We start from the raw sequence: 25,958 nt of genomic DNA on the forward strand, positions 1-25,958 counted from the left end.
CCGGGGAGCTGTCGGGCACTGGCAGGAGGAGTCGTGGGCTTCCTCAACCTCAGGGAGAGGGAGCGGTGCTGAGTCGACTTCGGTGCCGGTAACGGCCGGTGCCGGCGGGGTCCGGTGCCGAGGAGGCGCTTCTGTCCGCCGACTGGCCAGCGCTCGGTGCAGAAGGTGGAGGGTAAATGAAAGTGCCGCTGCATGTTGTTCTCGGCTTAAAAGCCTTGCAAATGGGGCACTTAGCTGTGAAATGCGATTCCCCGAGGCACCGTAAACAGGAGTCGTGTGGTTCTCCTGTCAGCAACGCCCTGTGGCAGGCCAAGCACAGATTAAGAACCGGTGAGCCGGGCATGGGCTCCGGCACCGGTTGCGGGGAAGGGGCTACTCCCCGAACCCCGCTAACTATTACTAACTATGCTAGTAAAGAAAAAACATATAAAGTATATAAATATAAAAGGATTATAACTATATACACAAGAACTACAAGTAGCTAGGGAAGTGGAGGTCAGCTAAGCTGCGCTCCACTTTTCCTACGACCGACACGGGCGGTAAGAAGGAACTGAAGGGTGGCTGGGTCGGCAGGGGTATATATCCAGCGCCATAGCAGCGCCACTCCAGGAGGCGCCTTGCCGACCCACTGAGTGTTGCTAGGGTAAAAATCTTCCGACGAACGTGCACACGGCGCGCACACACCTAACTGGAATGGATATGAGCAAGCACTCGAAGAAGAACTGTAACATATACAATGACCGTGTATTTGGAATCTGTAACAATCTGAATTCCACAAGTGCCAACAGCAAGTACTGAAGAAGGAAAAGTACAGAGACAACTCTCTCAGTCATTTTGGGGAAAGGAATAGCAAACAGAGACACGGGAAAACGAATTATGAACAGCTGAAGAAAAATGGGCTGGCTGAGTTATGCAGAGAAATGCTTTCAGAGCTGATTCGTTTAACTAATCAGTTTGTTGTATTCTAATGACCAGCTGAGGATGATGGTTCAGAAAACCTCCAGCCTGCTGGAGGAGGATCCAGCAGATGGAGCGCCCTGCAGGGAAGAGACAGAGAGGCACAATTATGTTCCATCCAGCCCAACCCCACCACTGGAACAGGAGTGGTGGACAGCTCACTAGCTGGAGCAGGAGAAGCTGCAGTTGGAGAGGGACAGAGTGTGTCTGACCAGAAGCAGCAGTGTCTGTATGAGAGAGAAAAGGACAAGAAGCAGCACTACCAGCTCCAGCTAGAGAGACTGCAACAGCAGAACAGTTGTTGGAACCAGTCCCCCGTACCTGTCCTGATGAGTGGTGAACCGCGCTTTAGGGAGGAAAATGATAGGGATGTGTTCCAACGTGCTTTTGAATTGGGGTGCTAGCTGAATAAAGCAGGGGAAAAGGACATGGCAAGGTACCTTGCTCCACTGCTGTCTGGAACAAAGGCCTTGGACATTTTTACCCTTATGGGGAGCGAGAACTATAAAGATGACGACAGTTAACAAGCTTTGTTACAAAAGTTTAAACTGACCCCCCGAAACGTATAGAAGGTTTCCGGGAGTTTAGAACAAAACAGACATGACCTATGCCAAGGTTTCAACTCAAATGAGGAGTTAAGTAAGGAAATGGGGAGCTGGTTGTGGGGTGACCATGGTCAATGAGACCTGCAAATTAATGGGGCCGACAGCCTGAGCTTACCATCAGCACTGGAACAGAAGGGCGGGCCCAGCTGACACTCAGGCTGTCAGCAGCGCGGGAGAGAGCAGGGGAGGGCAGGGCTGCCAGGCTCCAGCTGTCAGCGTCCCACAATACCCCACTTCAGTTGGCGGATTGGATGTGCTTCTGGTGAGGATGCGCACCACCCACAGAAGGCACAAGAAGGAGCTTTAATTACTATGGTGGCTGTAAGTCAACTTCATTTTGTAGTGTAGACGAGTCTTCAGTTTGCCTGTTTGAGGCTAAGGGCATGGGAGCAAAAATGCAAAGAGAGTAGCTGACAGGGGGAAGAGGCATCACATTTCCACTGCCCATGTCCAAGAGGAGTCTGGTTACATCCCCTGAGCATGCAGGCAGAGGTGAGGGGATAAGAGCACTTGTTGCTCAGGAGAAGGGACAAGACCTACTGACTTAAAAGGGAAATTAATTGGGCCCTAAAATGAAAATCAGGAAATAAAGTTCTCTGCCAGCCCTTCCAAGGGACCCTGGGGCAGGGTAGAGCAGAGCCTGATGATGGCAGTGTCACCAGCCAAAAGTAGGGAGACTGGTGCAGCTGCGGTGCACTGACACATCTACCCCAGGTTGAGAAATGCACAAGTACAGAGTAAGACAGCTGCTGGGAAGATGGTGAAGGACCCTGAGCCAGGTGGGAGAGGGAATTCTGCTCACCTTGACTCAGTGGGGGTGTAAGGGGTGGACAAAAGAAACCAATGGAGTAGCGATCCCCCACACCATCACCTGAACCCAGAGGAGCAGAGGTGGGGCCACGGGAGTCCCTAAAGCCCAGGTTCAGGGGAGATGGGTCAGAGAAAGGAATCTGGCTATAGGGGAGGTCTGAAGACACTCCCTTGGCTTGACTTTTGCTGTTAAAAGCAGAGCATCGTGAGAGCCACTGCAGAATTATTTCTCTCCATGGTCTAAAGAATGGTTCCTGGGTGGTGGGACGTGGGGAACCTCAATCCAGAACTGAAGCAACTGACTCCTTAGCTCACCACAGAACATGAAACGTGAACACATGACCCATGAGAAGTGGGAGAATCAGGTCTCAAGTTTCCATCCAAGGATTTGGGGTAACAGGGCAAAAAGGTACTTGAGAAAGTTCAGTCCCATAGGTTTAAAGAGGAAATTTATGTAGTGTGTTGGTCAGACAATGCCATACATATTTTTGAAGGATGTATGCTGGTTTGCTAGCAGCAGGTTTGTTATCTGAACAGGTGAAATGTAAAAGTGAGAGAAGTAATGGCACAGCTGCCATGCAGGGAATACCTCCACCCAGGCACTCAGTCAATGTGTTCTCCTAGAACAGTGGTCCCCAACCTTTTTGGCTGGCAGGCGCCAGCCGAAGGACCACTGCAGCGATGGAGCACTTGCCGAATTGTCAGCGACAAGCGTCATCATCGAGAGGCATCCCCGCTGAAATGCCACTGAAATTCGGTGGCATTTCAGCGGGTGCTCAGACGCGGGCGCATTAAGATGCCCCCGCAGGCACCGCATTGGGGACCACTGCCCTAGAATATGGGTCAGCACCCTCATTACACCCACTTCTGTAGGGGGAGAAATGTGACAAACTGACACTATCCTGAATGAGCTTTAATGAATTAAGTTACACCGTATTGAATTATGGTTAATACCCCTGGGGTACACTGTATTAGAAATACAAGAGTCTGTTTACTATCATGAGATGGTATGGAACTTCTTTAGCAGGAAGACAGGACTAATGCAATCTCTGAAAGGTACTAGAACCATCAAAGACCTTTTGGCAACATGTGAGAAGCGGATTTTCTAGGAAGTACCTGGAGGTGAAGGGAATGCCAACCTCTTGAAGATGCACCCTGAAGAGAGAGGCCCATTTTGTACCAATTACTTGCTTCTGGAAACTCCAGGTCAAAGACCCCTGAACTGTATGATGTGTGAACTGGCCATGTTATGAGCGTGCTTGTTCGGAGCTGAAGCTGTGATGAACTGGTAACCAAGAACTCTCCTAGGGAGGAGTATCGATGGACTTATCCGGCCACAATCCATATAAGGCTTGGGGCTCTTAGTACACTTAAAAGCATGACTGTAGGTTCTTTTATTGTTTTTAGTAAGTTTTCTTTGCAATGCTTTTTACCAGTAGAATAAAGTAGGCTTGCTTGGGAAGTCTGTGTGGTAACAAATCTGTAACAATTACACTTGTTATCCATCTCTTAAGAGAAAGCATGCAGTGTTCTTGAGCAACTTGTCCGTGCTGGGAAGTATACAGAGAAGGCAGGAAACTGGGCAGCCTGGAGAAACCAGGTCAGAAGGAAAAGGAGAGGGACACACATCTCCACCCAACAGAAGCAACAGCTGGGGAGCTGGAAGCTTAAGTGAGTGCCCTTGCTGGGCCACTAAGGAGAAATTCAAGTGCAGTTGCCCTGTACTGTAACAGGTTGCTCTGCACCACCCCTCCTGCCGCAAGGTCTGGTGATGCCAGGTTCAAAGCTAAGCCATCTGTGTCTGGAATGCCAGCCCACAGAAGCAGAGCTCGATTCAGAGTCAGCAGACCAGGAAACACTCCACATTCCTCTCTAGACCTAGGACATATATAACCAAATGCCCCTTTTTCAAACAAATTCCCCATAGCCTATACTCCAGTAGGGGTGGAGTTTGGGGAAAAAGGGTATTTAGAAGACCTACCCACTTACCTCTCTGACTAAAGATCCCCTCAGGCCTATATATCTCAGGGGTCTCAAACGCAAAAATACAGTCACTGTCCTGAACCGTGTCCAGGTCATCGGTGTCACAGAAGGAGCGATGGAACCCATCATAGTACATCTCCGTCAGTACAATCTACAAGGCAGAAATGGAACAGCCGCCATTAGACCATCAGTGCTAGCCACTTCTGAGCTGCCAAGTTCCCAGGATGTGGAGAGAAGTTAACAAACGGACTTTCACTGAAGTGTTCTTGACAGACGACGGGAATTCTCCAGTCTTACAGTACCAGCCAATAAGGAGAAACGGGGGAGAGTCTGGCCATGAGGCAGCAGCTGCGATCAAGGGAACACATGCAGGGGTTTTCATGGGGCCCTTCAAGTGTCATCTTATAGTTTTCCCCTAGGAGTCTCAAAACTACAGGACGTTTCCCATGAGCCCCTGCTGATTTCTCAATAGTGAGCAGAGTACACACGTGCACACACAGTCACTGTAGAGCTGTTAGGCAGAAGCACAGGCTCTCTCTTCCTCAAGTAATAGAGCAAAATGCAGCAATGCAGCCTGGAGGCCTGAGCAAGGAGCTAGTATAACCTACAGGCAGCCAAACTGATTCATGAGAGTTACATGCAAGAGACAATGCATTCAGGCTAGTTTCTGCAGTCACCTATTTCCTCCACAAATTTATGTCCTCTGATCTGAACCCCTAGTGTCCATTGTTACTGTCATATCAACTACAAAAAAGACACATCAGAACTCCTGCAGGACACCAGTGGCACCACGGTGACCAAAGACCAGCCCATTACCTGCTCAGTGGGTATCTTGGTTTCCATGGATACTGCTTCACGCAACTTCGCCGCTGTTCCAGACAGAGGCACTGCCACACCGATGCGCATGCAATGCGAACACTTCCCTTGATACACCACAGTGATATACAGAGGTCTGCATAGAGTACAGGGAACAACTCGGATGGCTGAACATTTCTATACAGTACCCAGAAAAACTCAGCCTGAGCTAACCTTGGTCAGATCAATAAAGCAGGCTGCAGAACCCTGAATGGGAACTTTTCCATTGCACACACCATAAGAATACAGACCATTTCTGATCTGGTTGTTATGACTTAACCTCCAGGCCATTTAGGGATGGAAAAATGGTGTAAGGATCTCACTCAGTCCTTGAGCCACGACCCAAGCCTAGTTCCCACATAGAGGTCCTAAAGAGGCTGGTTGCATCATCAGTAATGAAGTCATACATGACCATTCTGGGCCATGTTACCCTGGAGCTATTCAGGCAACCAGGCCCACCCAGAAGACGCTTTGGAGTCCCAGATATCTACCAGACTCTTAAATAAAGGAAGGATGGACACCTATCTTGCTCCAAGTTAGAGGTATGTTCCCTATGGTGCTAGCCTCTACTCTATGCACTAACTGGGGAGTCCTACCAAGGAAGTAGAATCACAAAATTCAGTTCCTGAATGAGGCTGCCCTAGATTGAAGGGCAATCCTAACTTTACCTCAAGGATCCTTGTAACATGGCCCAGATCAATCAAAACTGACATCCTAAAGTCACGCTCAAAGAGGTGCTGCTGGGAAAAGCCACTGGGTTAAAGAGAAGGGGAATAGTGAAAGCATTTTTGCAGCCTCTTTTCTACAGCTGGTTGGAAATTTTCCACAGAACATTTTCCCATTGGCAAAAGCCAAATTTGTCAATAGCAAAATAGCCTTTCTGCAACCAAATATTTCCAATTGTGTGTTCACATTTTTATATTCTAGAATCAAAGAAATGTAGGGCTGGAAAGGTCGTTGAGGGGTCATCTAGTCCATCCCCTGCACTGAGGCAGGACCAAGTCAAACTAGGCCATCTCTGGCAGGTGTTTGTCCAACCTGGTTTTTAAAACCTCCAATGACCGGGATTCTACAGCTGCCCTAGGTAACCTATTCCAATGCTTAACTAGCCTTATAGTTAGAAAGGTTTTCTTAATATCCAACCTAAATCTCTCTCTTGCTGCAAACTCAGCTCATTACTTCTCCCCCTACACTTGGTGAACCTGAAGAACATTTTAAAAACAAAAAAAAAGTCAAAATCTGAACAAAAAAACTTTAACCCAAAATGAAATTTTGAAACTAAGTTTTGTAGGAAATTTCAATCTTTGTTTTAATTCTGCTTTGTATAGGAAAAACTTTTAGATTTATGGAATCCTCTGGGAAATAAGAAATCTAGTTCCCGCACAGCTCATCTTTTCAATGCTGTTTGGGGTCTCCCTTCAGAATATAGCTCTACTGGCCCATTCAATTCAACCCCAATCTGCCACAAATCTTGCTGGCGTTTCAGTCTCTTCTATATTAAGATTTGCAATGCTACCAAGCATTGGGAAAGAAACCCAGAATTTTAACTTCAAGGCATAGATTAGCACATTACCGTGTATGAGGCAGAGGAATTGGCAGAGAAATGCAGAGGAAAGGGTCAAAGGTGTTACTCTGCTTCTGACAATGAGGGCACGTCAGAGAGGACCTATTAAAAATATCAATGGGGTAAAGTTACATTTCTCATTTAATGAGGGACAAGCAAATCATCAAGAACACAAACAGCGACCCTGCTGTTCCCTCCTGATCAAACCTCTTTCCCCACACACTCCAGCAAGGCTCTGTACAGCGTTTTTGCAGACAAATCCTTGCTGTAAATGAAAGGCGCCTAATTCCCAGATGCTCAAAGTAATTGGTCTCTGAGTTCATTTATTACAGGGCATGCCAGGAAAACAGGCTCCTCTCTATTATTCCACTTCGCCTCCACTAAGACATTTGTGAAATTAACAATTTGCCCATATTTGATTCTAATCTAAAGAGACTGACAAGGACTATTCTCCCCCAGACAAGTGGGCAAGGGGATGGTTATGCAGATAGCACAGCATGGGCCTCAATCTCGTTCACGCAGAAAGAAAGGAGACTACTCACATACACATATGCGCACATACCCTGAGTATTTCATATCCCAAATTAATGGTCACTAAGTCTTGTTCAGGATTCTGTAATATCCCAAAGTTTATTTCTTTGCCACTGGGGAGCCTCAGTGACATACTGGGAAGACTCTTTGACCACACAATCTCCTACACCAGACCAGCTGCAGTGCTGCTGGGTGAGTTTGGAAGTTGGCCACTTTTTTTCAACTTCAGCTCCCAGATGGAAAGCTGGGGCAGTTCCCATGAACAAAGGAGCAGTGAAGGACTAAGCACAGAATTTCTTTTCTGCTAGAGGGTTCCTCATTAGCTTAATGATAATTACTACAAGCTTGCGTGGGATTCTAAACTCAAGTGGCCACCACATGCCTCTAGTTCATGCCACAGGCTCCTGACTTGGCCCAACCCAGGCAGATCTCAGACATGCGAAATCGTGTCCCACATCTTTGCTCTCTGACCAATTGGGCTGGAAACACAGTGGGGACTCAGGTTGGGGGTGAAGGCTGAAACAAACACTCCCGATTTATTGGCAAGAGCGAAACAAATGTACATTTTCCACTGAAGTGACAAAGAATTTTAGTGCAGTAAAACTGGGCTGCTACTCCCCTTTGGAGCAAGATCTCTTAGGCAAGATTTAATTTATCAAAGTGAGAGACAACCACTAAGGGAGTCTGACCAAGTGGGACACAGCAGCACTGTAAACAAAATGGAGGGCTGCAGAGGGTTAATTGCCTGCCACCTCCCTGCCCCTTTCACCACACACAGCCCTGCTGCATTGCACCGGGCTCTGCCACCAGGGATCAAAGAATAAACCCCCATAATCAGAGTGCGCTGAGAGTTACTGTACCTGTACTGTGCTTGAAAGAGTTCCTGTATGAAAGTGCTACTGATTGGAACGCCTGGTGCCTCGAGCAGCGCAGCATCTTCCAACGGTGGCTGAAAAAGAAAAGCAATTCCAAAGTGAGGCATACCAGGATAAGCAGGAGTGCCACATCAATCACATACAACTAAACGGGGAAGAGCCAAGTTAGGTTCTACTGAGCTAAACACACCAGGACAAAGCCAAGTATTTGAAACGGGATACAGCTGGCACATCATTAAGCTGCCAAACTCAACGGGTGGCAGTCAGGTGTCACCATTCACACTGGGCTGTGCTGGTGCACACTTGCCATGCATTGACTGAGAAGCTCTTTGCAGCCACAAGGGCCAGGAACAGCCCTCTGGCCCCAATCGCACTGTTAAACAGAACACCAATTGAAATGTTTTAAATATTTGTGGATGTTTTTCTACATTTTCAAATATATTGATTTCAATTACAACATAGAATATGAAATGTACAGTGCTCATTTTATATAATTTTTATTACAAATATTTGCACTGTAAAAATAAAATAGTATTTTTCAATTTAGCTCATACAAATACTGTAGAGCAATCTCTACTATGAAAGTGCAACTTACAAATGTAGATTTTTGTTCATAACTGCCCTCAAAAACAAAACACTGTAAAACTTTAGAGCCTACAAATCCACTCAGTCCTACTTCTTCTTCAGTCAATCACTAAGACAAATGTTTGTTTACATTTACAGTAGATAATGCTGCTTCCATGTTATTTACAATGTCACCTGAAAGTGAGAACAGGCATTTGCATGGCACCTTTGTAAACAGCATTGCAAGATATTTACGTGCCAGATATGCTAAACATTCCTATGCTCCTTCATGCTTCAGCCACCATTCCAGAGGACATGCTTCCATGCTGATGCTCTTTAAAAAAAATAATGCATTCATTTTTGTGACTGAACTGCTCAGGGGAGAATCGTGTCTTCTGCTCTGTTTTACTTGCATTCTGCTGTATACTTCATGTTACAGCAGTCTCGGATGATGACCCAGCACATGTGTGGTTTGAGCACTGGCCTGCTAAACTCAGCGTTGTGAGTTCAGTTCTTGAGGAGCCAATTTAGGGAACTGGGGTAAAAAATTTTCTGGGGATTGGTCCTGCTTTGAGCAGGGAGTTGGACTAAATGACCTCCTGAGATCCCTTCCAACCCTATGATTCTATGTTGTTCATTTTAACAACACTTTCACCGCAGATTTGACAAAATACAAAGAAGGCACCAATGTGAGCTTCCTAAAGCTAGCTACAGTACTTGACCCAAGATTTAAAAATCTGACGTGCCAACCAAAATCTGAGAGGGATGAGGTGTGGAGAATGCTTTAAGAAGTCTTAAAAGAGCAACACTATGATGCAGAAACTACAGAATCCGAACTACCGAAAAAAATAAAATCAACTTTCTGCTAGAAGCATCTGACTCAGATGATGAAAATGAACATGCATCGGTCTGCACTGCTTTAGATCGTTATCGAGCAGAACCCATCATCAGCACCGAGGTATGTCCTCTGGAATGGTGGTTGAAGCATGAAATACAATATGAACCTTTACCACATCAGGCACGTAAATCTTGCGACACCAGTTACAACAGTGCCATGCGAACACCTCTTCTCACTTTCAGGTGACAATGTAAATAAGAAGAGGGCAGCAGTATCTCCTGCAAATGTAAACAAATGTGTTTGTCTTAGCAACTAGCTGAACAAGAAGTAGGACTGAGTGGACTTGTAGGCACTAAAGTTTTACATTGTTTTATTTTTGAATGCAAGTTTTTTTTGTACATAATTCTACATTTGTAAGTTCAACTTTCATGATAAAGAGATTGCACTACAGTACTTAGTATTTTTCAATTCACCTAATATATTTCTTTTGGTTTTTACAGTGCAAATACTTGTAATTAAAAATAAAGTGAGTACTGTACACTTTGTATTCTGTGTTGTAATTGAAATCAATATATTTGAAAATGTAGAAAACATCCAAAAATATTTAAATAAGTAATACTCTTATTGTTTAACAGCACAATTAAATTGCAACTGATTTTTTTAGTCACTTTACAGACATACTGGGAAGCTAATACAGAGATATTTTGTTTCAAACTGAAAGCTTCCATGGAACCAGTTAAAAAAATGCCCCTGTTGGCTTTGTGCTGGATTTGCCTTACCTTCAGTGGAGGTCTGCCACTGTATTTCACTAAATTGTTCAGGTCTTCATGAACTCTGTCTAACAGCCAGAGCAGAAATTCCTGTGCATCATGCTGCGAGTTCCCTCGGTACTGTATGGAGTTCTTCGAGACAATGCTCTGCAAAGGAACAGCAAAGATGCCCTCAGAACACAGCACAAGCCCAGGGACAGAACATCTGCCTTCAAGAACAGCCCTGTGATCAGAAACAGGCTCAGCTAACCACTGCATGCAGAAACATACAGCTTCCCTGTTGTCCAGGCGGAGCATTTATAAGTGGAAGGGGCAGTGGGTTCTGTGCCAACTTGAAGTAAGCCGAGAGCTGCAGGAGATGTGGAAGATGCTATCTGATCTGAAAACTGGACAGTGGGGCTAAGGCAGAGGCTACCAAGGGACCTGTTTCTATTTTAGACAGACATGTAAGTGATGCACTGACTGATTCAAACAGATGAGCACCAAAGTGATCAGTCTGTAGAACTAGTACTAGCCAAAAATCAGGCAAGTGCATTTTGGATCCACTAAAGTGGAGCAGAGGTACTTCCAGGGAGGCTGGCCTAGAGGTCTTTTGGAAAAGGTGTAAAATGCACCTGATATTTCCCCCCTCGAGAATAAGAGGAAAAATCCAGCTCCATCATTAATAGTCTGTCTTGAGGGACTATCTACATTCCTAGTCTAGCCAGGCCAGCAATACTCATCTGGCATGGATGGGGCACCTACATTGTAACATGGCTTTGGCAGTTCTAAGCCCATGCTAGAAATTAGGATGGAACATCCTGCAACACAGATGCTACTAGGCACACACTAGTACAGTTAGATTCGTAGTACACCTGGGCCATAAATTCCCCACTATTTCAAAACAATAAATATGTCTTCACTGTGTGTCTGAACTTGTGCAGTGTTGCTGTGCACTGTTAACCAACTGCCTGTTCGATCCAGAAGTGGCTGCATTTCAGTGATAAGTGAAGTGATATACAGGTAGGTAAATGTCACGACAGTTTGCAAAGTGCTTTGGAATCATTTTGGATAGGAGTTCACAACATATCTTGATTAGCTTCACATTCAACGTATGGAATCCCTAGCTTTAAGTGTTTGCTCTTAAGATGAGTCTTTGAGCTCAAGCTTGTGTCAAAGAGCCAGAAGTCAGATGAATCACATAATCCTCTGCTGAGGACACTCAACCCTTGAAGAAAGCTACATAAAACCAAAATTTATCTGGACTACCAAACAGAAATCCCAGCCCCTCCTACAAACCTGGCTGAGGGGCTGCTTGGCCAAAAGCACTCTTAGTAAGTGTTTCAACAGTGAAGAAAGTGCAACTATCAGTGACCTAGTGCACAAACCTAGACCAAAGAGCACTGTTTTCCTTCATATCAGCTATGTCATTACAAACAGGGCTTCGCTGTCAGCCTGGTTCTTCAAGTGCTTGCTCATATCCATTCCAGTTAGGTGTGCGTGCGCCGCGTGCACGTTCGGAGATTTTTACCCTAGCAACAGTCGGTAGGCCAGCAGGGCGCCCCCTGGCGTGGCACTGCCATGGCGCCTGATATATACCCCTGCTGGCCCATCCGCTCCTCACTTCCTTCTTACCGCCCGTGTCGGTCGTTGGAACAGTGGAGCACGGCTCAGCTGAGCTCCACCTCCCTAGCTCTTCACGCGCGCGTGTGTATATTTTATATATATATATATAAAAATTCCCCTCTCGTCCCTATGGGTGGTAGGCGTCTTCCTCAACCTCGGGTCCTCTACCAGAGGCCTGGGAGTTTGAGGGTTCTGCGCAGTATCTTAGCTGTTCCTAGCACTGCACTCTGGACTGTCTCTGAGCCTCTCTGCACAGTCTGCACCTTGGGTCCTCTCTAGTGTGGTAGACCCCTGCTTCAATGGATCTGGTGCTCAGTGCCTGTTCCTGTGCTGCTATGATCAGTGCCTCAGTGCTGTCTTTTAGTCCAGCCCTTTCCAGCCACTGGTAGGATTTCCCAATGTCAGCCACCTCAGCTATCTGTCGATGGTACATCCCATGCAGGGTCTTGTCTTGCCATGGCACTTCTTCTGCTTGGTCTTCCTCCCATGTCTGCTGCTGCCTCAGGCATTCTCTCTCAGCAGCTCATCTTTGGGGGCCATCTTACTGATGTACTCCTGGATGTTCCGGGTTTCATCCAGGACAGTGGCTTTGACGCTCACCAAGCCCGCCCGCCTTCTTTCCGGCTGGTGGTATACAGTCTCTGGGTGTTGGACTTGGGGTGGAAACCTCCGTGCATTGTGAGGAGCTTCCGGGTTTTCACATCGGCAGCCTCCATGTCCTCCTTTGGCCAGCTCACTATACCGGCAGGGTATCTGATGACCGGCAGGGCGTATCCGTTGATGGCGTGGATCTTGTTCTTCCCACTGAGCTGGCTCTTCAGGACCTGTCTTATCCTTTGGTGATACTTGGATGTTGCTGTCTTCCTTGCCTCCTCATCGTGGTTTCCATGTGACTGTGGGACGCCAAGGTACTTGTAGCTGGTCTGTATGTCTGCTATGTGGCCCGCTGGTAGTTCCACCCCATCAGTCTTGACTACCTTCCCTCTCTTCACTACCATCCGGCCACACTTCTCCAGTCCGAATGACATCCCGATATCCTCACTGTAGATCCGCGTCAGGTGGATTAGCGAGTCGATGTCTCGTTCATTCTTAGCATACAGCTTGATGTCATCCATGTAGAGGAGGTGGCTGATGGTAGTTCCACTCCTGAACCTGTACCCGTATCCAGTCCTTGTGATTATCTGGCTGAGGGGGTTTAAGCCTATGCAGAACAGCAGCGGGGACAGTGCATCACCTTGGTATATGCCGCACTTGATGGCCACTTGTGCAAGCTGCCTTGAGTTGACTTCCAGTGTTGTCTTCCATAGTCCCATTGAGTTCTTGAGGAAGGTCCTTAGTGTCCTGTTGACTTTGTATAGCGCCAGACATTCACAGATCCACGTGTGCGGCATTGAGTCGTAGGCTTTCCTGTAGTCAATCCAGGCTGTGCTCAGATTGGTCTGTCTAGACCTTGAGTCTTGGGCGACTGCTCTATCTATGAGCAACTGGTGTTTTGAGCCTCTGGTGTTGTTCCCAATGCCCTTCTGAGCTGTGCTCATGTACTGGCCCATATGGTCCTGTAGCTTGGCGGCTATGATGCCTGATAGGACTTTCCATGTTGTGGGGAGGCAGGTTATTGGCCGGTAGTTGGACGGTTCTGTTCCCTTGCAGGGGTCTTTCATGATCAGCACTGTCCTTCCTTGTGTTAGCCAGTTTGGGTGGGAGCCTGCTGCTAGCAGCTGGTTCATCTGTGCTGCTAGGCGTTCATGCACTGCTGTTAGTTTCTTTAGCCAGTAGGTGTGGATCATGTCTGGTCCAGGTGCTGTCCAGCTCTTCATGTTCTTGACCCGCTGCTGGATGTCTTCTACTGTGATGGTGACTGGTTTCTGTTCTGGGAGATTGCTGTGCTCTGTTCTCAGGTCCTGCAGCCACTTTGCACTGGTGTTATGAGTCTTCTCTTTCTCCCATATGTTCTTCCAGTACTGTTCAGTTTCTGCTGCTGGTGGCTCTGCTGTTATTGTGTTGTTGCACTGCAGTTGGGAGTACACCTTGGATGGTTCTTTGGAGAACAGGGCATTTACTTTTTTGGCCTCTGCTTCTCTAGTGTATCTCCTTAGCCTGGTAGCCAGTGCTGTGAGCCTTTGTTTAGCAGTCTCTAGGGCTTCAGATGGAGTCAGGCCCTTGTATTTTTTCAGTAGCCGAGTCTTATCCTTAATCTCTACACCCTTCTGTAGTTCCACCAGCTGACTAACTTCTCTCCGAGTCGCCTTGATCTTATCCTCCAACCTCATTTTCCAGGGTGGGTACATACTGTTGTTCTTCTTGATCGTGTAGCCAAGCATCTCCAGGATTACAGAGGCTGTAGCGTATACCAGTTCATTGGTTTGAGTTATGGTGGTAGTAGGGATTGTCATGAGGGCTCTATTGGCATCTTCTAACATACTATCTGATGGTACTTCTCCACTGAGCCTTGGTAATCGGTCTCGAGGATTGACTGTAGCTAGTTTCTCCATGATCTTATGCCTCATATCAGCTGCTGTGCTCTGCAATGGAGGGGGGCTTCAGGTGTGGGCTGCACATCCCACACATATGTGTGTGTGTGTGTGTGTGTGTGTGTGTGTGTGTGTGTGTGTGTGTGTGTGTGTGTGTGTGTGTGTGTGTGTGTATACGCACACACACGCACACAAGTGCTCCCTCCGTATCGGAACGCATAGTTCCAGTGAAGACTCTACACCAGCCTTCACCGGCTCAACCCTCGGGCAGGCACCGACCCCTCTCCCCGAGGTCCAAGAGGAACAAGGCTCCTGCAGCACCAGCATCTGCGCCGCAGTCGGAGCGTACATCTAAGGCAGACTGCCCGGCACCGTCAACTTCTGCAGCACCGCTTGCCTCCGCACCGTCGATTCCGGTCTCTCAGGAACCGTTGAGTCCGGTGCCTACCAGCTCCCCAGCACACGCTGTGGTCGAGCTCGTCGTGCCCTCAACGCTGGAGACTTTCCTCACGGCTCGGGAACTAATTGCTCTGACGGAGCATGAGCTGACCCAATCCCCGGCTCCGCCGATGTGGGTTGTTCAGGTCACTGAGCAAGCCCGCCATGATGAGGCCATCTTCGCCAGATGCTGTGCAACGCCGCCAGTCCCGATCCAGGTCCCGCGGACTCTCTCGTTCCAGACATCGCTGCCGCTCTCGGCGCCACTCGCAGTCCTGGTACCGCTCGCCATCCCGGTACCGGTCATACTCGCGGCACCGCTCGAGATCCCGGTCTCCATCGCGGTATTCTCGGCACCGGTCCAGGTCCCGGCACCACTGTACCTCTTGCAGCCGGTCTCGGCATGGCGATGTGAAGCACCGGTCGACCTCCCAGCACCGCGCTGGTCGCAGGTCCTGGTCCCGCTCCTAGCACTGCTACGACTCTCGGTACCGTTCACCGCTACCACGTAGACAGGAGTCCAATGGACGCAGAGACCTGGTCCACACGACTTCAGGGCTTCCGTGGCCCTCGCGTCACCCATCCGTCTCCTCCCGTGCGGACAGCGCCTCCTATGGGGACTCAGACACGCCCATGGCCTGGACCACGGACCTCATCAGTGGTCCTTTTGGACACCTTGGGCGTACCATCAAGCCCAGGGTGAACCGACTGGACCATCGCGCTCTGGTCACTCAGAGCACCTTGTGCCCGAGGCCACCGTCAGCCGGCCTCCCCCAGCTGACGCAGAGGAAACCAGTGCTCACGCACCGGAACCGCATGACCTTCCGGAGCCGGAGGTTCCCCCGGACCAGGCATCAGTGCAGGATCCACTCGTCCCAGGGCTGTCATCTTCATCCTCCCCGGATGAGGCAGTAGTGGGGACGTCATCGTCGGGACCACCTCCGATTAACTTCCAGTCACACCAGGACCTTCTGCTGCGTGTCGCCCAAAATATCAACCTGCCAGTAGAGGAGGTCCCAGAGATGGAGGACCCAGTGATTAGCATCTTGTCCGTGGAGACACCCACCCAAGTGGCTCTCTCATTCATCCGTTCAATACAGGCTAGAGTGGACACTATCTGGCAATCCCCGGCTTCCATCCCACCCACAGCCAAGGGGATCGAACGGAAATACATGGTGCCTTCCAAGGGGTATGAGTACCTCTATGTGCACCCCGCTCCCTGTTCCTTGGTGGTACAGTCCGTCAACGAACGGGAGCGCCACAGCCAACAAGCCCCCGCGCCTAAATCTAGAGAAGCCTGGCGCACGGATTTGTTGGGCCGAAAAATCTATTCTGCAGGAGGTCTCCAACTCCGCATAACGAACCAACAGGCCCTCCTCGGCAGATACAGTTATAATACCTGGGAGGCGGTTGGGAAGTTTGTCGAGTTGGTTCCACAAGACTCCCGCCAGGAATTTGCAGCACTCCTGGAGGAGGGAAAGAGGGTCGTGAGGACCTCCTTTATAAGCCTCATTAGGTGCCGGTGATTCGGCGGCCAGAACGGTCACTTCGGGCATAGTCATGCACCATATATCATGGTTGCAAGTGTCCAGCCTGCCACCTGAGTTGCAACATACGGTACAAGACCTGCCGTTTGATGGTCAAGGCTTGTTTTCACAAAAGATGGACCCCAGACTGCAGAGTCTGAAGGACAACAGAGTAATTATGCATTCGTTGGGAATGCATATGCCTCAGACGCAAAGACGGTCCTTCCGCTCCCAACCGCAGCGCCCTTACCCCCCACCTCGGCCACGGCAAGACTTTGCCAGAAGGAGAGGTCGTAATAATCGCAGACGCCAGTCTGGACCTCAAGGGGGCAACAATTCCGGTCCCACCAAACCAATGCCGGGACCCAAACCAAACTTTTGAGTGTGCGCCCGAGAGCGGTGTACCAATTGCCTCCCCGGATCCCTTTCAATTCTACAACCGCCTTTTCCAGTTGACATTGGATCGTTGGATCCTATGCACGGTGGAGCTTGGATACCGCCTTCAGTTTGTTTCACACCCTCCCTTCCACCCCCCCTCCCCGTCCCTCTTCAGGGACCCCTCTCACAAGCAACTCCTCACCCAGGAGGTCCACAAGCTCCTCTCAAATCGGAGCTATAGAGGAGGTACCGGAAGAGTTAAGGGGCAAGAGGTTTTATTCCCGGTATTTCCTTATTCCCAAGGTGAAATGGGGCCTTCGGCCTATCCTAGACCTGCGAGGACTGAACAAATTCATCAAAAAGTTCAAGTTCCGCATGGTATCCCTGGGAACCATCATTCCTTCCCTGGATCCCAGAGATTGGTACGCCGCTCTCGACATGCAGGATGCATATTTCCACATAGCAATTTATCCCCCTCACAGGAGGTATCTTCGCTTTGTGGTAAACCATGGACACTACCAGTTTACTGTCCTGCCCTTTGGCCTCTCCTCGGCCCCTCGGGTGTTCACGAAGTGTATGGCAGTTGTCGCAGCTGCCTTACGCCGTCGTCGAATACACGTCTTCCCTTACCTCGACGACTGGCTCATTCAAGGGGCCTCCGAGGCACAAGTCATCAGCCAGGTGGCCATTATCAAGGATCTCTTTCTGCGTCTAGGTCTGATCATCAACTTAGACAAGTCCACTCTGGTGCCTACGCAGAGGATAGAGTTTATCGAAGCAATGCTGGATTCCAACCTTGCGGCAGCCAGTTTACCCCCCCACCGGTTTCAGACCATAGTCTCACTTGTCCAAGGCCTTCAGCGTTTTCCAACAACCTCTGCACGCACTTGCCTTGGCCTCCTCGGTCACATGGTTGCATGCACATTTGTTACAAAGCACGCCAGGCTGCGAATGCGTCCTCTCCAAATTTGGCTCACCTCCGTCTATCAGCCATGCAGAGACGCCATAGACATCATTCTGACAATTCCGCCGAACGTTCTAGGCTCCCTCGACTGGTGGAAGGACAACCGTTCCATCCTCCCCAGGCCTCCGTGTCCCTAACAACGGACGCGTCCTCCATGGGTTGGGGTGCTCACCTAGGGCGCCTGCGCACACAGGGCCTTTGGTCGTCCCGGGAGTTGGCTCTGCACATCAATGTCCGGGAGCTGAGAGCGGTCCGGCTGGCTTGCCAAGCATTTCGGCATCATCTGCAGGGCCGTTGTGTCGCAGTCTTCACAAACACAACACAACAGCCATGTATTATATAAACAAACAGGGAGGGACGCAGTCCTCCCATTTGTGTCAGAAAGCGATCCTACTGTGGGACTTCTGCATAGCCCACTCCATAGACTTAGTAGCCTCCTTCCTTCGAGGAGTCCGGAACACGCTTGCAGATCATCTGAGGAGGTCCTTCCTGGCGCACAAATGGTCCATCTGGCCGGACATTCTCCATTCAGTTTTTCCGGAGGTGGGGCTTTCCCCAAATAGACCTCTTTGCCTCCAGGGAGAACAGGAAATGCCAGCTGTTCTGCTCCCTGCAAGGTCGCTCCCCGGGCTCCCTGTCAGACACGTTCCTCATTCCGTGGACGGCCACTTCTGTTATGCCTTTCCACCATTTCCTCTCGTCCACCAAGTTCTGATCAAGACACGCAGGGACAAAGCCCGCCTTATCCTGATCGCTCCGGCTTGGCCGAGACAGCACTGGTACACCACGCTGCTCGACCTGTCTCTGTCACACCCAATTCCCCTGCCACTCGACCCGGACCTGATCACGCAGGACTTCGGCAAGCTACACCACCCGGACCTCCAGTCCCTTCATCTGACTGCACGACTGCTGGCTGGCTGAGCCATTCGGAGTTGCATAGTTCCACCGCAGTGCAACAAGTGCTGCTCGGAAGCAGAAAGCCCTCCACGCAGTCAACATACCTTGCTAAATGGAAGCGCTTCTGTCACTGGTGTACTCAGCGGGACCTTTCTCCGCAGGCTGTATCAGTCCCCACCATCTTGGACTATTTATGGTCTCTCAAAGAACAAGGTCTGGCAATCTCTTTGCTAAAAGTACACCTTGCAACTATTTCCACCTTCCATCCTGGGGAGGCTGACAGTTCCTTTTTTTCCCCATCCTATAGTTTCCAGATTCCTCAAGGGCTTGGAGCGACTATCCCCAGGTCAGACAACCAGCCCCTACCTGGGACCTGAAGTTGTCTTAGCCAGGCTCATGGGACCCACCTTTGAGCCTTTAGCCACATGCTCGCTGCTGTACCTGTCCTGGAAGACAGCATTCCTAGTTGCTGTCACCTCGGCTAGACAGGTCTCCGAACATAAAGCTTTAACTGTGGATCCCCTGTATACGGTGTTCCATAAGGACAAGGTACAGCTGCGATCACACCCGGCGTTCCTCCCTAAGGTCGTCTCCTCCTTTCATGTGAATCAGGACATCTTCCCACCAGTCTTTTTTCCAAAACCGCACTCATCGCGACAGAACGCGAGTGCGGATGATGCGTGGATGTCGCAGGCTCTCGCATTTTACATCGAGAGACCAGACCCTCTGGCGCTCAGCTCAGCTTCTTGTGGTGGCATGAACGTATGCCTAAGGATTGGCCCAATCTCCTCCAAAGGATGTGCTGTGGTGACGATCTGATATCGGAGCATCTCGACTTGGCTCATGTCCGACTGGGCCGATCTTACCGCCACTCTACGCGGGCTCAAGCGCTCATCTGCCGCGTTTTTGGCCCATGTTCCCTACAGTTAATATGGCCGCACGGCCACCTGATCTTCCATCCCGATACCTTTGCATCGCACTACGCATTGGTCACGTTTCTGAGACGATGCAGTTTGGCGCGGTCTGTACATTCCGAACATTGGCGTCGACCCCACCACCTAGGTAAGGCGTGGGAATCCCTAAATGGAATGGATATGAGCAAGCACTCGAAGAAGAAAAGATAGTTACTCACCTTTGTAACTGTTGTTCTTCGAGATGTGTTGCTCATATCCATTCCACACCCACCCTCCTTCCCCACTGTCGGAGTAGCCGGCAAGAAGAAACTGAGGAGCAGATGGGCCAGCAGGGGTATATATTGGGCGCCATGGCGGCGCCACTCCAGGGGGAAACCTGCCAGCCCACCAAGTGTTGCTAGGGTAAAAATCTCCAACAAACGTGCATGTGATGCGCGCACAACTAACTGGAATGGATATGAGTAACATCTCGAAGAACAACAGTTACAAAAGTGAGTAACCGTCTTATACAGCTGCCCAGCCTCTACTTTACGGGACAAGCAAGGAACTGGGAAGTTTGCCAGAGAACTGCACATTTATTTATCAGAAAAGTACTATTTATTGTAATACAAACTGTCCTAGACTGAAGCCATTAAAGACAGGCTGGCAGCCATCAAGAACTACATCTCCCAAAGGAACAGCACCAGCACACAGCACTACCTGATTGCGTCCCTTCACCACCTTTGTAGAGCAGCAGTGATTTCAAAAGCTGGTTGTTAGACTTTACTCTCAAAACCAAGCATTTGGGGTGGGGGAGGCAGACCTCTGGTCTTTTACCATTGTCTATACCTACGAACATCACGGCTCTGGAGCTTAGAGTTGTGACTGAAAGGGGTCTAAGATCTAAAGACACCCTACTATTGACAAACTAAACTAATAAATTGATTTTTCACAGCAACACACTGAAACCTGCTTTCTCTAGCTGAACACATTGTCTTTACAAGCATGCGGCAGAGAGCTCCTCAGACCCATGCCATCTAGCCTGGATTCTACTTCCACTACACCCAACTACACAAAAGACTCCAGTCTTAAGTGCTCCAAAGCCATCGCCCTGCTCCCCCACCCATCTTCAGTAAATTCTGACAAGGTCACTCTGCCCCCAAGCAGACTGTGCCATACACCCAGGAATGCTCACTCTCCACGTTATTAATCATGTTTATCATGGTCGTGCCTAAGGACCAGCCAGGAACGAAGCCCCATTGTGTCAGGGACTGTACAAATACACAGTTGCAGACAGTTCCTCTCCTGAAGAGCACACAATCTAAACAGACCAGACAGACAGGGTCAGGGAAGGGACAAAACATAGAAGCAGAGTAAACAATCTGATGGTAGCAAAGGGCATGACCACCACTAACCCAGCAAATACTCCCCAAAGAGACTGCGGGTGGTGTGGATGGCTGAGAAAGAAAAACACACACACACACACACACACACACACACACAGCACTGCTGGTGCAGGTATTGAGAGAGACTCTGCTGTCTGTGAAGGGATTTCCACACCAGGGAAAGCTTAACACACTAGCTACACTGGCTTCTTACTGGGAGCCAGAGGGATGCACCTCGTTTACATCTGAGTTCCCAGAAATGTATTAGAAGCATGGGCACACACCCAGGATATTTGCCCAGACTTGATTCTTCCTGGACACAAACAGGAACTGCTTGTTGGAGTTTACTAGCTGTGAAAACCTGCAGTTCAGCATTAGCACCACCAGCAGTTTCAGGGATGGTGCTGGCCAGACGGCTGTTTACAACGCTGCTGCCTGTTTAGCCATCCTGTCACACAACATGCACCCCTGCTTTCAGAACTCCCATGGAATCAATCATTCTCCCTACTTGTTTCTTCCCTCTGCTCCCCCTTTAAGTCACCCTTAGCACATTTGATAAATCAAAGATGGCGTGTTTAGTCTATAGCAATGATTCTCAACCAGGGATACACAGAGGTCTTCCAGGGGGCACAGCAATTCATCTAGATGTTTCCCTTGTTTTGCAACAGGCTACATAAAAAACACTAGCAAAGTCAGTACAAACTAAAATTTCATACAATTACTTATTTATACTGCTCTATATACTATATACTGAAATGTAAGTACAATATTTATATTCCAATTGATTTTGTAATTATATGGTAAAAATGAGTCAGCATTTTTTCAGTAATAGTGTGCAGTGACACTTCTGTATTCTTATGTTTGATTTTGTAAGTAAATTTTAAGTGAGGTGAAACTTGGGGGTACGCAACACAAATCAGACCCCTGAAAGGGGTACAGTAGTCTGGAAAGGTTGAGAGCCCTGGGTCTATACTCTATAGCATCCCTTTGGCAACTGATCCACCACAGCAGGTTATTTCACCTCCAGCTCTCAGCACCTGATCGTCAAACAGGATCAGGCTTTCATTGTTCTCTGCACTATACTGAGATGATGTGACTCCTGCCCTGAAAAGCTTACCAGAAAGCTGCCACTAGGATCCTCCTCACCAATAGCTGCAGCGCTATTAATCAGTGAGGCTCTTTGGCCTATGTTATGCAGAAAGTCAGACCAGTTGATCATAAAGATCTAAGAATTTCTGTACGACCAGCATATCCAGGCCCCAAACCAAAAACTGCCTAGAGATAGAGAAGCCTGAAAATGCAAAATATTGCTGAAGCAGCTTTGCCCAGCTTTTGATGACTCCTGCCCAATGACGGGAGATTTGATACGGAGTGACAGGTGGAGAGCTCAGCCATGTCGACAGAGGACTTACTGAGCAACAGGAACCACATTTCCTCTGAGTCCTCGGCATGTTGACTGAGGGCAGGTCTTCTACCCACCGATCCAGCGAGTAGTGATCGAGCTATCGGGGGTCAATTTATCACATCTAGTGTAGATGCGATAAAATGGATCCCTGATCATGCTTCCTGTCGACTCCAGAACTCCAGCTTGCAAGAGGCGGAAGCGGAGATGACAGGGGAGCAGCAGCACTTGACTCGCCGCCGTCCTCACGGCCAGGTAAGTGGACCTAAGATACACTGACTTCAGCTATGCTATTCGACCCCCTCGCCCCACCAGTGTAGACTTGCGCTAAGTCACCTGCAAAAGAGCCCAGCATCTTCCTTCTGACTTTCACTAGCCAGGAGGGACACACATCTAACTCAAATGGTCACAGGGCAGAACACTTCCTATGTCTTAGTCTCAGGATTATATCCAGAAAATAATTTTCAGATTCCTCATTGAGCAAGGCTCAACTGCTAGGGGATGCCAGTTGCGGGTGATCTGAAAACTACAGTGAAGAAATTGAAAAATAGTTCTCTTTCCATACCAGGCATGTGACAGGACAAGCTGTCCCTAATGCAAGAGTTGCCAGTCCAATAAGGAAGTATTCCTGCAGGACCGGGAACAAGAAAATGGGGCTGTAAAAGCAACACAATCAGCAATAACGGCACGACCAACACAGGAGATTGCTGGAAGAGTCCAGATATTCTGCACACATGCTCATGTTATCAAGCCCCCTCTCCCCTCTTCTCTAATCTGACTTTACAACAGATTTGAGAAAGGAGGTTGGGCTACTTGTTTTATCCCTCTAGGAAATGGGGTCACCACTGGGGAGGGAAATGGGCCAGTCAATATTTATTCTAGTTCCTCAGTAATCTGCCCACTTGCCCCAAAGCAGCAAATGAGAGGAAGTGGAAGCTAAGGCATATAATCTGCTGTCAATACAGATGTGCAATTTCCATTGACATTAGTGGATTTACTGCTCATGCCTGCACAGAAACTACTGTCCTCTCACCTAAAAAAAGTCTTGTATGCACCTGAAACCCACTATTCCTCCTCCTCCTCCACCACCACCACTCAGAGCCCCCACAAACTAAGGGGTTGCCATACAGAGGGTCATAGCTTGCAGACATTTTAAACCTAGTTGCTTTGTCAGGAATGGCAGGGGAACTGGTGGGTCTACAGTGCCAGAAAGCCTCATGGAAAGGACAGTGTTCTGACAGAGAACATACAGTACTAACAGAGCCCTTTGCATACTGTATCAGAAACAGGTGATGTACTAGCTAGCATTCACAAGCAGGCAGCACTGAATTGGGCCTGAGGTATTTGCAGAACATTGTAGTTTTAAACCTCACCTGGGGTACATGCACAACACAGCTGGAGAAGGACAGCAGTAAGAGTTCAGACGACCTGATGGATCTGTGCTGTCTAAACTCGATTACCCAGAATTAACAGAATAACTATGTACTTTAAAGTTTTAAGAGTAAGCTCTATCCTACGTATTAGAACAAATGTATGAGGTTTAATGCCCCAAGAAACTGTGGCTGAAGTTGGATTAGCTAGAAAAACTCAAAGAAATGTGGGAAAACCAGGACAATTTTTTTTTTTTTTTAAAGGAGCATTTTTACCTTTCCTCAGCATTCATTAGTACATATTTTGCTAAAAAGGTACACAGAAAATTCAGTTGGTTCTTAAATTATTGGGCCAACATTGTTGAGCAAATTAAACTCACTCAAATGTGAAAGAGGGATTTCAGTCCCAGTTTAAGTGCTAATCTCAATACATCCTTACCTCTGCAATTGCTACCAATGCCTCCACAATAATAAATTTGCACTTTACAGCCTTGTCAGAGCATTCACTCTTCCCACCACACAGAACTTCACTCATTGAGAAACTGCCTAGGCTTTTATCCCCAACAGGCAGAAAGTCTACATCACACAGGAACCCCACAACCATCCTTCTCAGTGGCCAGAGGGCTAGGAGGAGGAGAGGTACAAGCAAGAAGCAGTTACACAGCCTTGTCTTGATTAGGCGTTATGTTTGCCTGATAGCTTTAACTCCACCAGTTCAGCGTACCTTGTTTATACTAGATTTTAAAACATATTAGTTATATGCTAACACGAGCTATCAGCACACCTTAAAATCCTAGTCTAGACAAAGCCTCAGAGGAAAGTCTGCAGAATCCCTCTTTGAGGTATACAAGGTAAAAGCGAGCTTTCTACACAGAAATAGTCTACAGAAATCTAGACCCAAGTTGCCCCATCTTCCCTTCCCCGTTATTGTCTGCACATCACTCCAATCAAAAGCCTAGAGGCATCTGACCAAAACCGTCGCTGATGAGCTTTCACGCCACAAAGAAGCCAGCCAATCCTGTAGAAATGGAAGTCTCTGTTCATAATGGAGAGAAAAGCCAGGCAACTAGCAGCAAACAGCATATCTTGGGTGGTGGTATCTTCCTTCCCTGCCTCACAGGTGTCTCCATGATACTTATCCTGGCCAACTCCAGAACACTGAGAAGTGAAGTGAGCAGGCAGAGAATAAAGAGAGTTGCCTGTGGAGATGGATTGCTAGGTCACTGGAGGTGAATCAGGAAATACCACAGAACAACAGCAGCAGTTCCCTCATGAGTTACTTTGCTCTGGAGACTCCACCAACAGTTGCAGCATGTTCCCCATTCTATTCACGCCCCTTCTGCCATCGCTGCTCTGGAGTGGGTTTGTTGTTACTGAACCCTTTATATTTGCTGCTCTGTGAAATGTTCCGTGCCTCTCTTCTAATAAGATGCTGTGGCAGCAAAGTAATCAACAAGGGACAAGGACGATAGAAAGGAAGCAACAGACATATAACAAAGAACACGCAGTACAATCTGGCTGGACTAACTAAGGAGCACAATTGAACCTAAATAGAAGATCAAGAGTAGACTCAATTACAAGTGCAATTTAGTAAGACCAAAAAAAAAAAAAAAAAAATGTTCTTTAAATTTACACTCCATGGCTTAGTAATGGGATAGGGTCCTTCTCACTGCCAGGGCAACAGTTCAAGCCCAGCCCTTTCTCAGCCTGCTGCCCAGTCACTAGATGAGACCACACTACACTGATCTCTGGGCAGTTCAAAATGGGCACAAGAAAACCCACCACAATTAGCATTACATTGTTTCAACAGACAGGTAAGAAAGACTGCATGGGCCACAGACGCAGAATAAGGAAGCCCTCCTTGCACTCAAGCAGTGCCCACGCTGAGACTTTCCTGTAGTTTTCCCCACTGTTAGCCTAGCACCTATGCAGCTCTACTAGGGTACACCAGCCACCTGCCTTCCTTTGCTCAAGCAGCTCCACATGACAGTGCTAAAACGCCTGTGCTGATTCACAGTAGTAAAACTGCACAGGTATTTAGGCATCAAATTCTCAGTGCAGACAAGGCCCTAAAAATAGCACCTCTACATCAGGACACAGGAAGTCTGGCAGGACAATGTGGGGAAGCTTCCTGTGCTGCCCATGCTATACCCGTTATGTGAACAGCCTATTTCACTGTACAGTAACTCCAGCACTTACCACCAACTACAGTCTCACAAAATTAGAGGGTAAAAATGGGAAACAGGGTCACTAGGAGGAAAAAAGGGAAGTTTCCAA

At 48.4% G+C, this 25,958-nt stretch overlaps 1 protein-coding gene across 6 annotated transcripts in view; it reads right to left on the reverse strand.

Moving 5' to 3' along the window:
* Positions 1 to 6,867, reverse strand: part of USP31 (ubiquitin specific peptidase 31) — a 39,398-nt gene extending 32,531 nt beyond the window's left edge. For 3 of the 6 annotated variants that reach the window (XM_032766236.2, XM_032766235.2, XM_032766233.2), the window contains exons 1-3: positions 6,784 to 6,867; positions 5,172 to 5,307; positions 4,362 to 4,506 (exon numbers count right to left, since the gene is read on the reverse strand). In XM_032766236.2, the coding sequence (XP_032622127.1) occupies positions 4,362 to 4,506; positions 5,172 to 5,261 (235 nt within the window). In that variant the 5' untranslated portion in view covers positions 5,262 to 5,307; positions 6,784 to 6,867. Of the gene's footprint in view, positions 1 to 1,119; positions 3,047 to 4,361; positions 4,507 to 5,171; positions 5,308 to 6,783 lie in introns of those variants that run through there. The other 3 variants (XM_075069097.1, XM_075069096.1, XM_075069098.1) reach the window with 3 other exon arrangements.
* Positions 6,868 to 25,958: the final 19,091 nt, after the last annotated feature.

Source organism: Chelonoidis abingdonii, chromosome 9 (genome assembly GCF_003597395.2).
Source record: "Chelonoidis abingdonii isolate Lonesome George chromosome 9, CheloAbing_2.0, whole genome shotgun sequence".
Lineage (NCBI taxonomy): Eukaryota > Metazoa > Chordata > Testudines > Testudinidae > Chelonoidis > Chelonoidis abingdonii.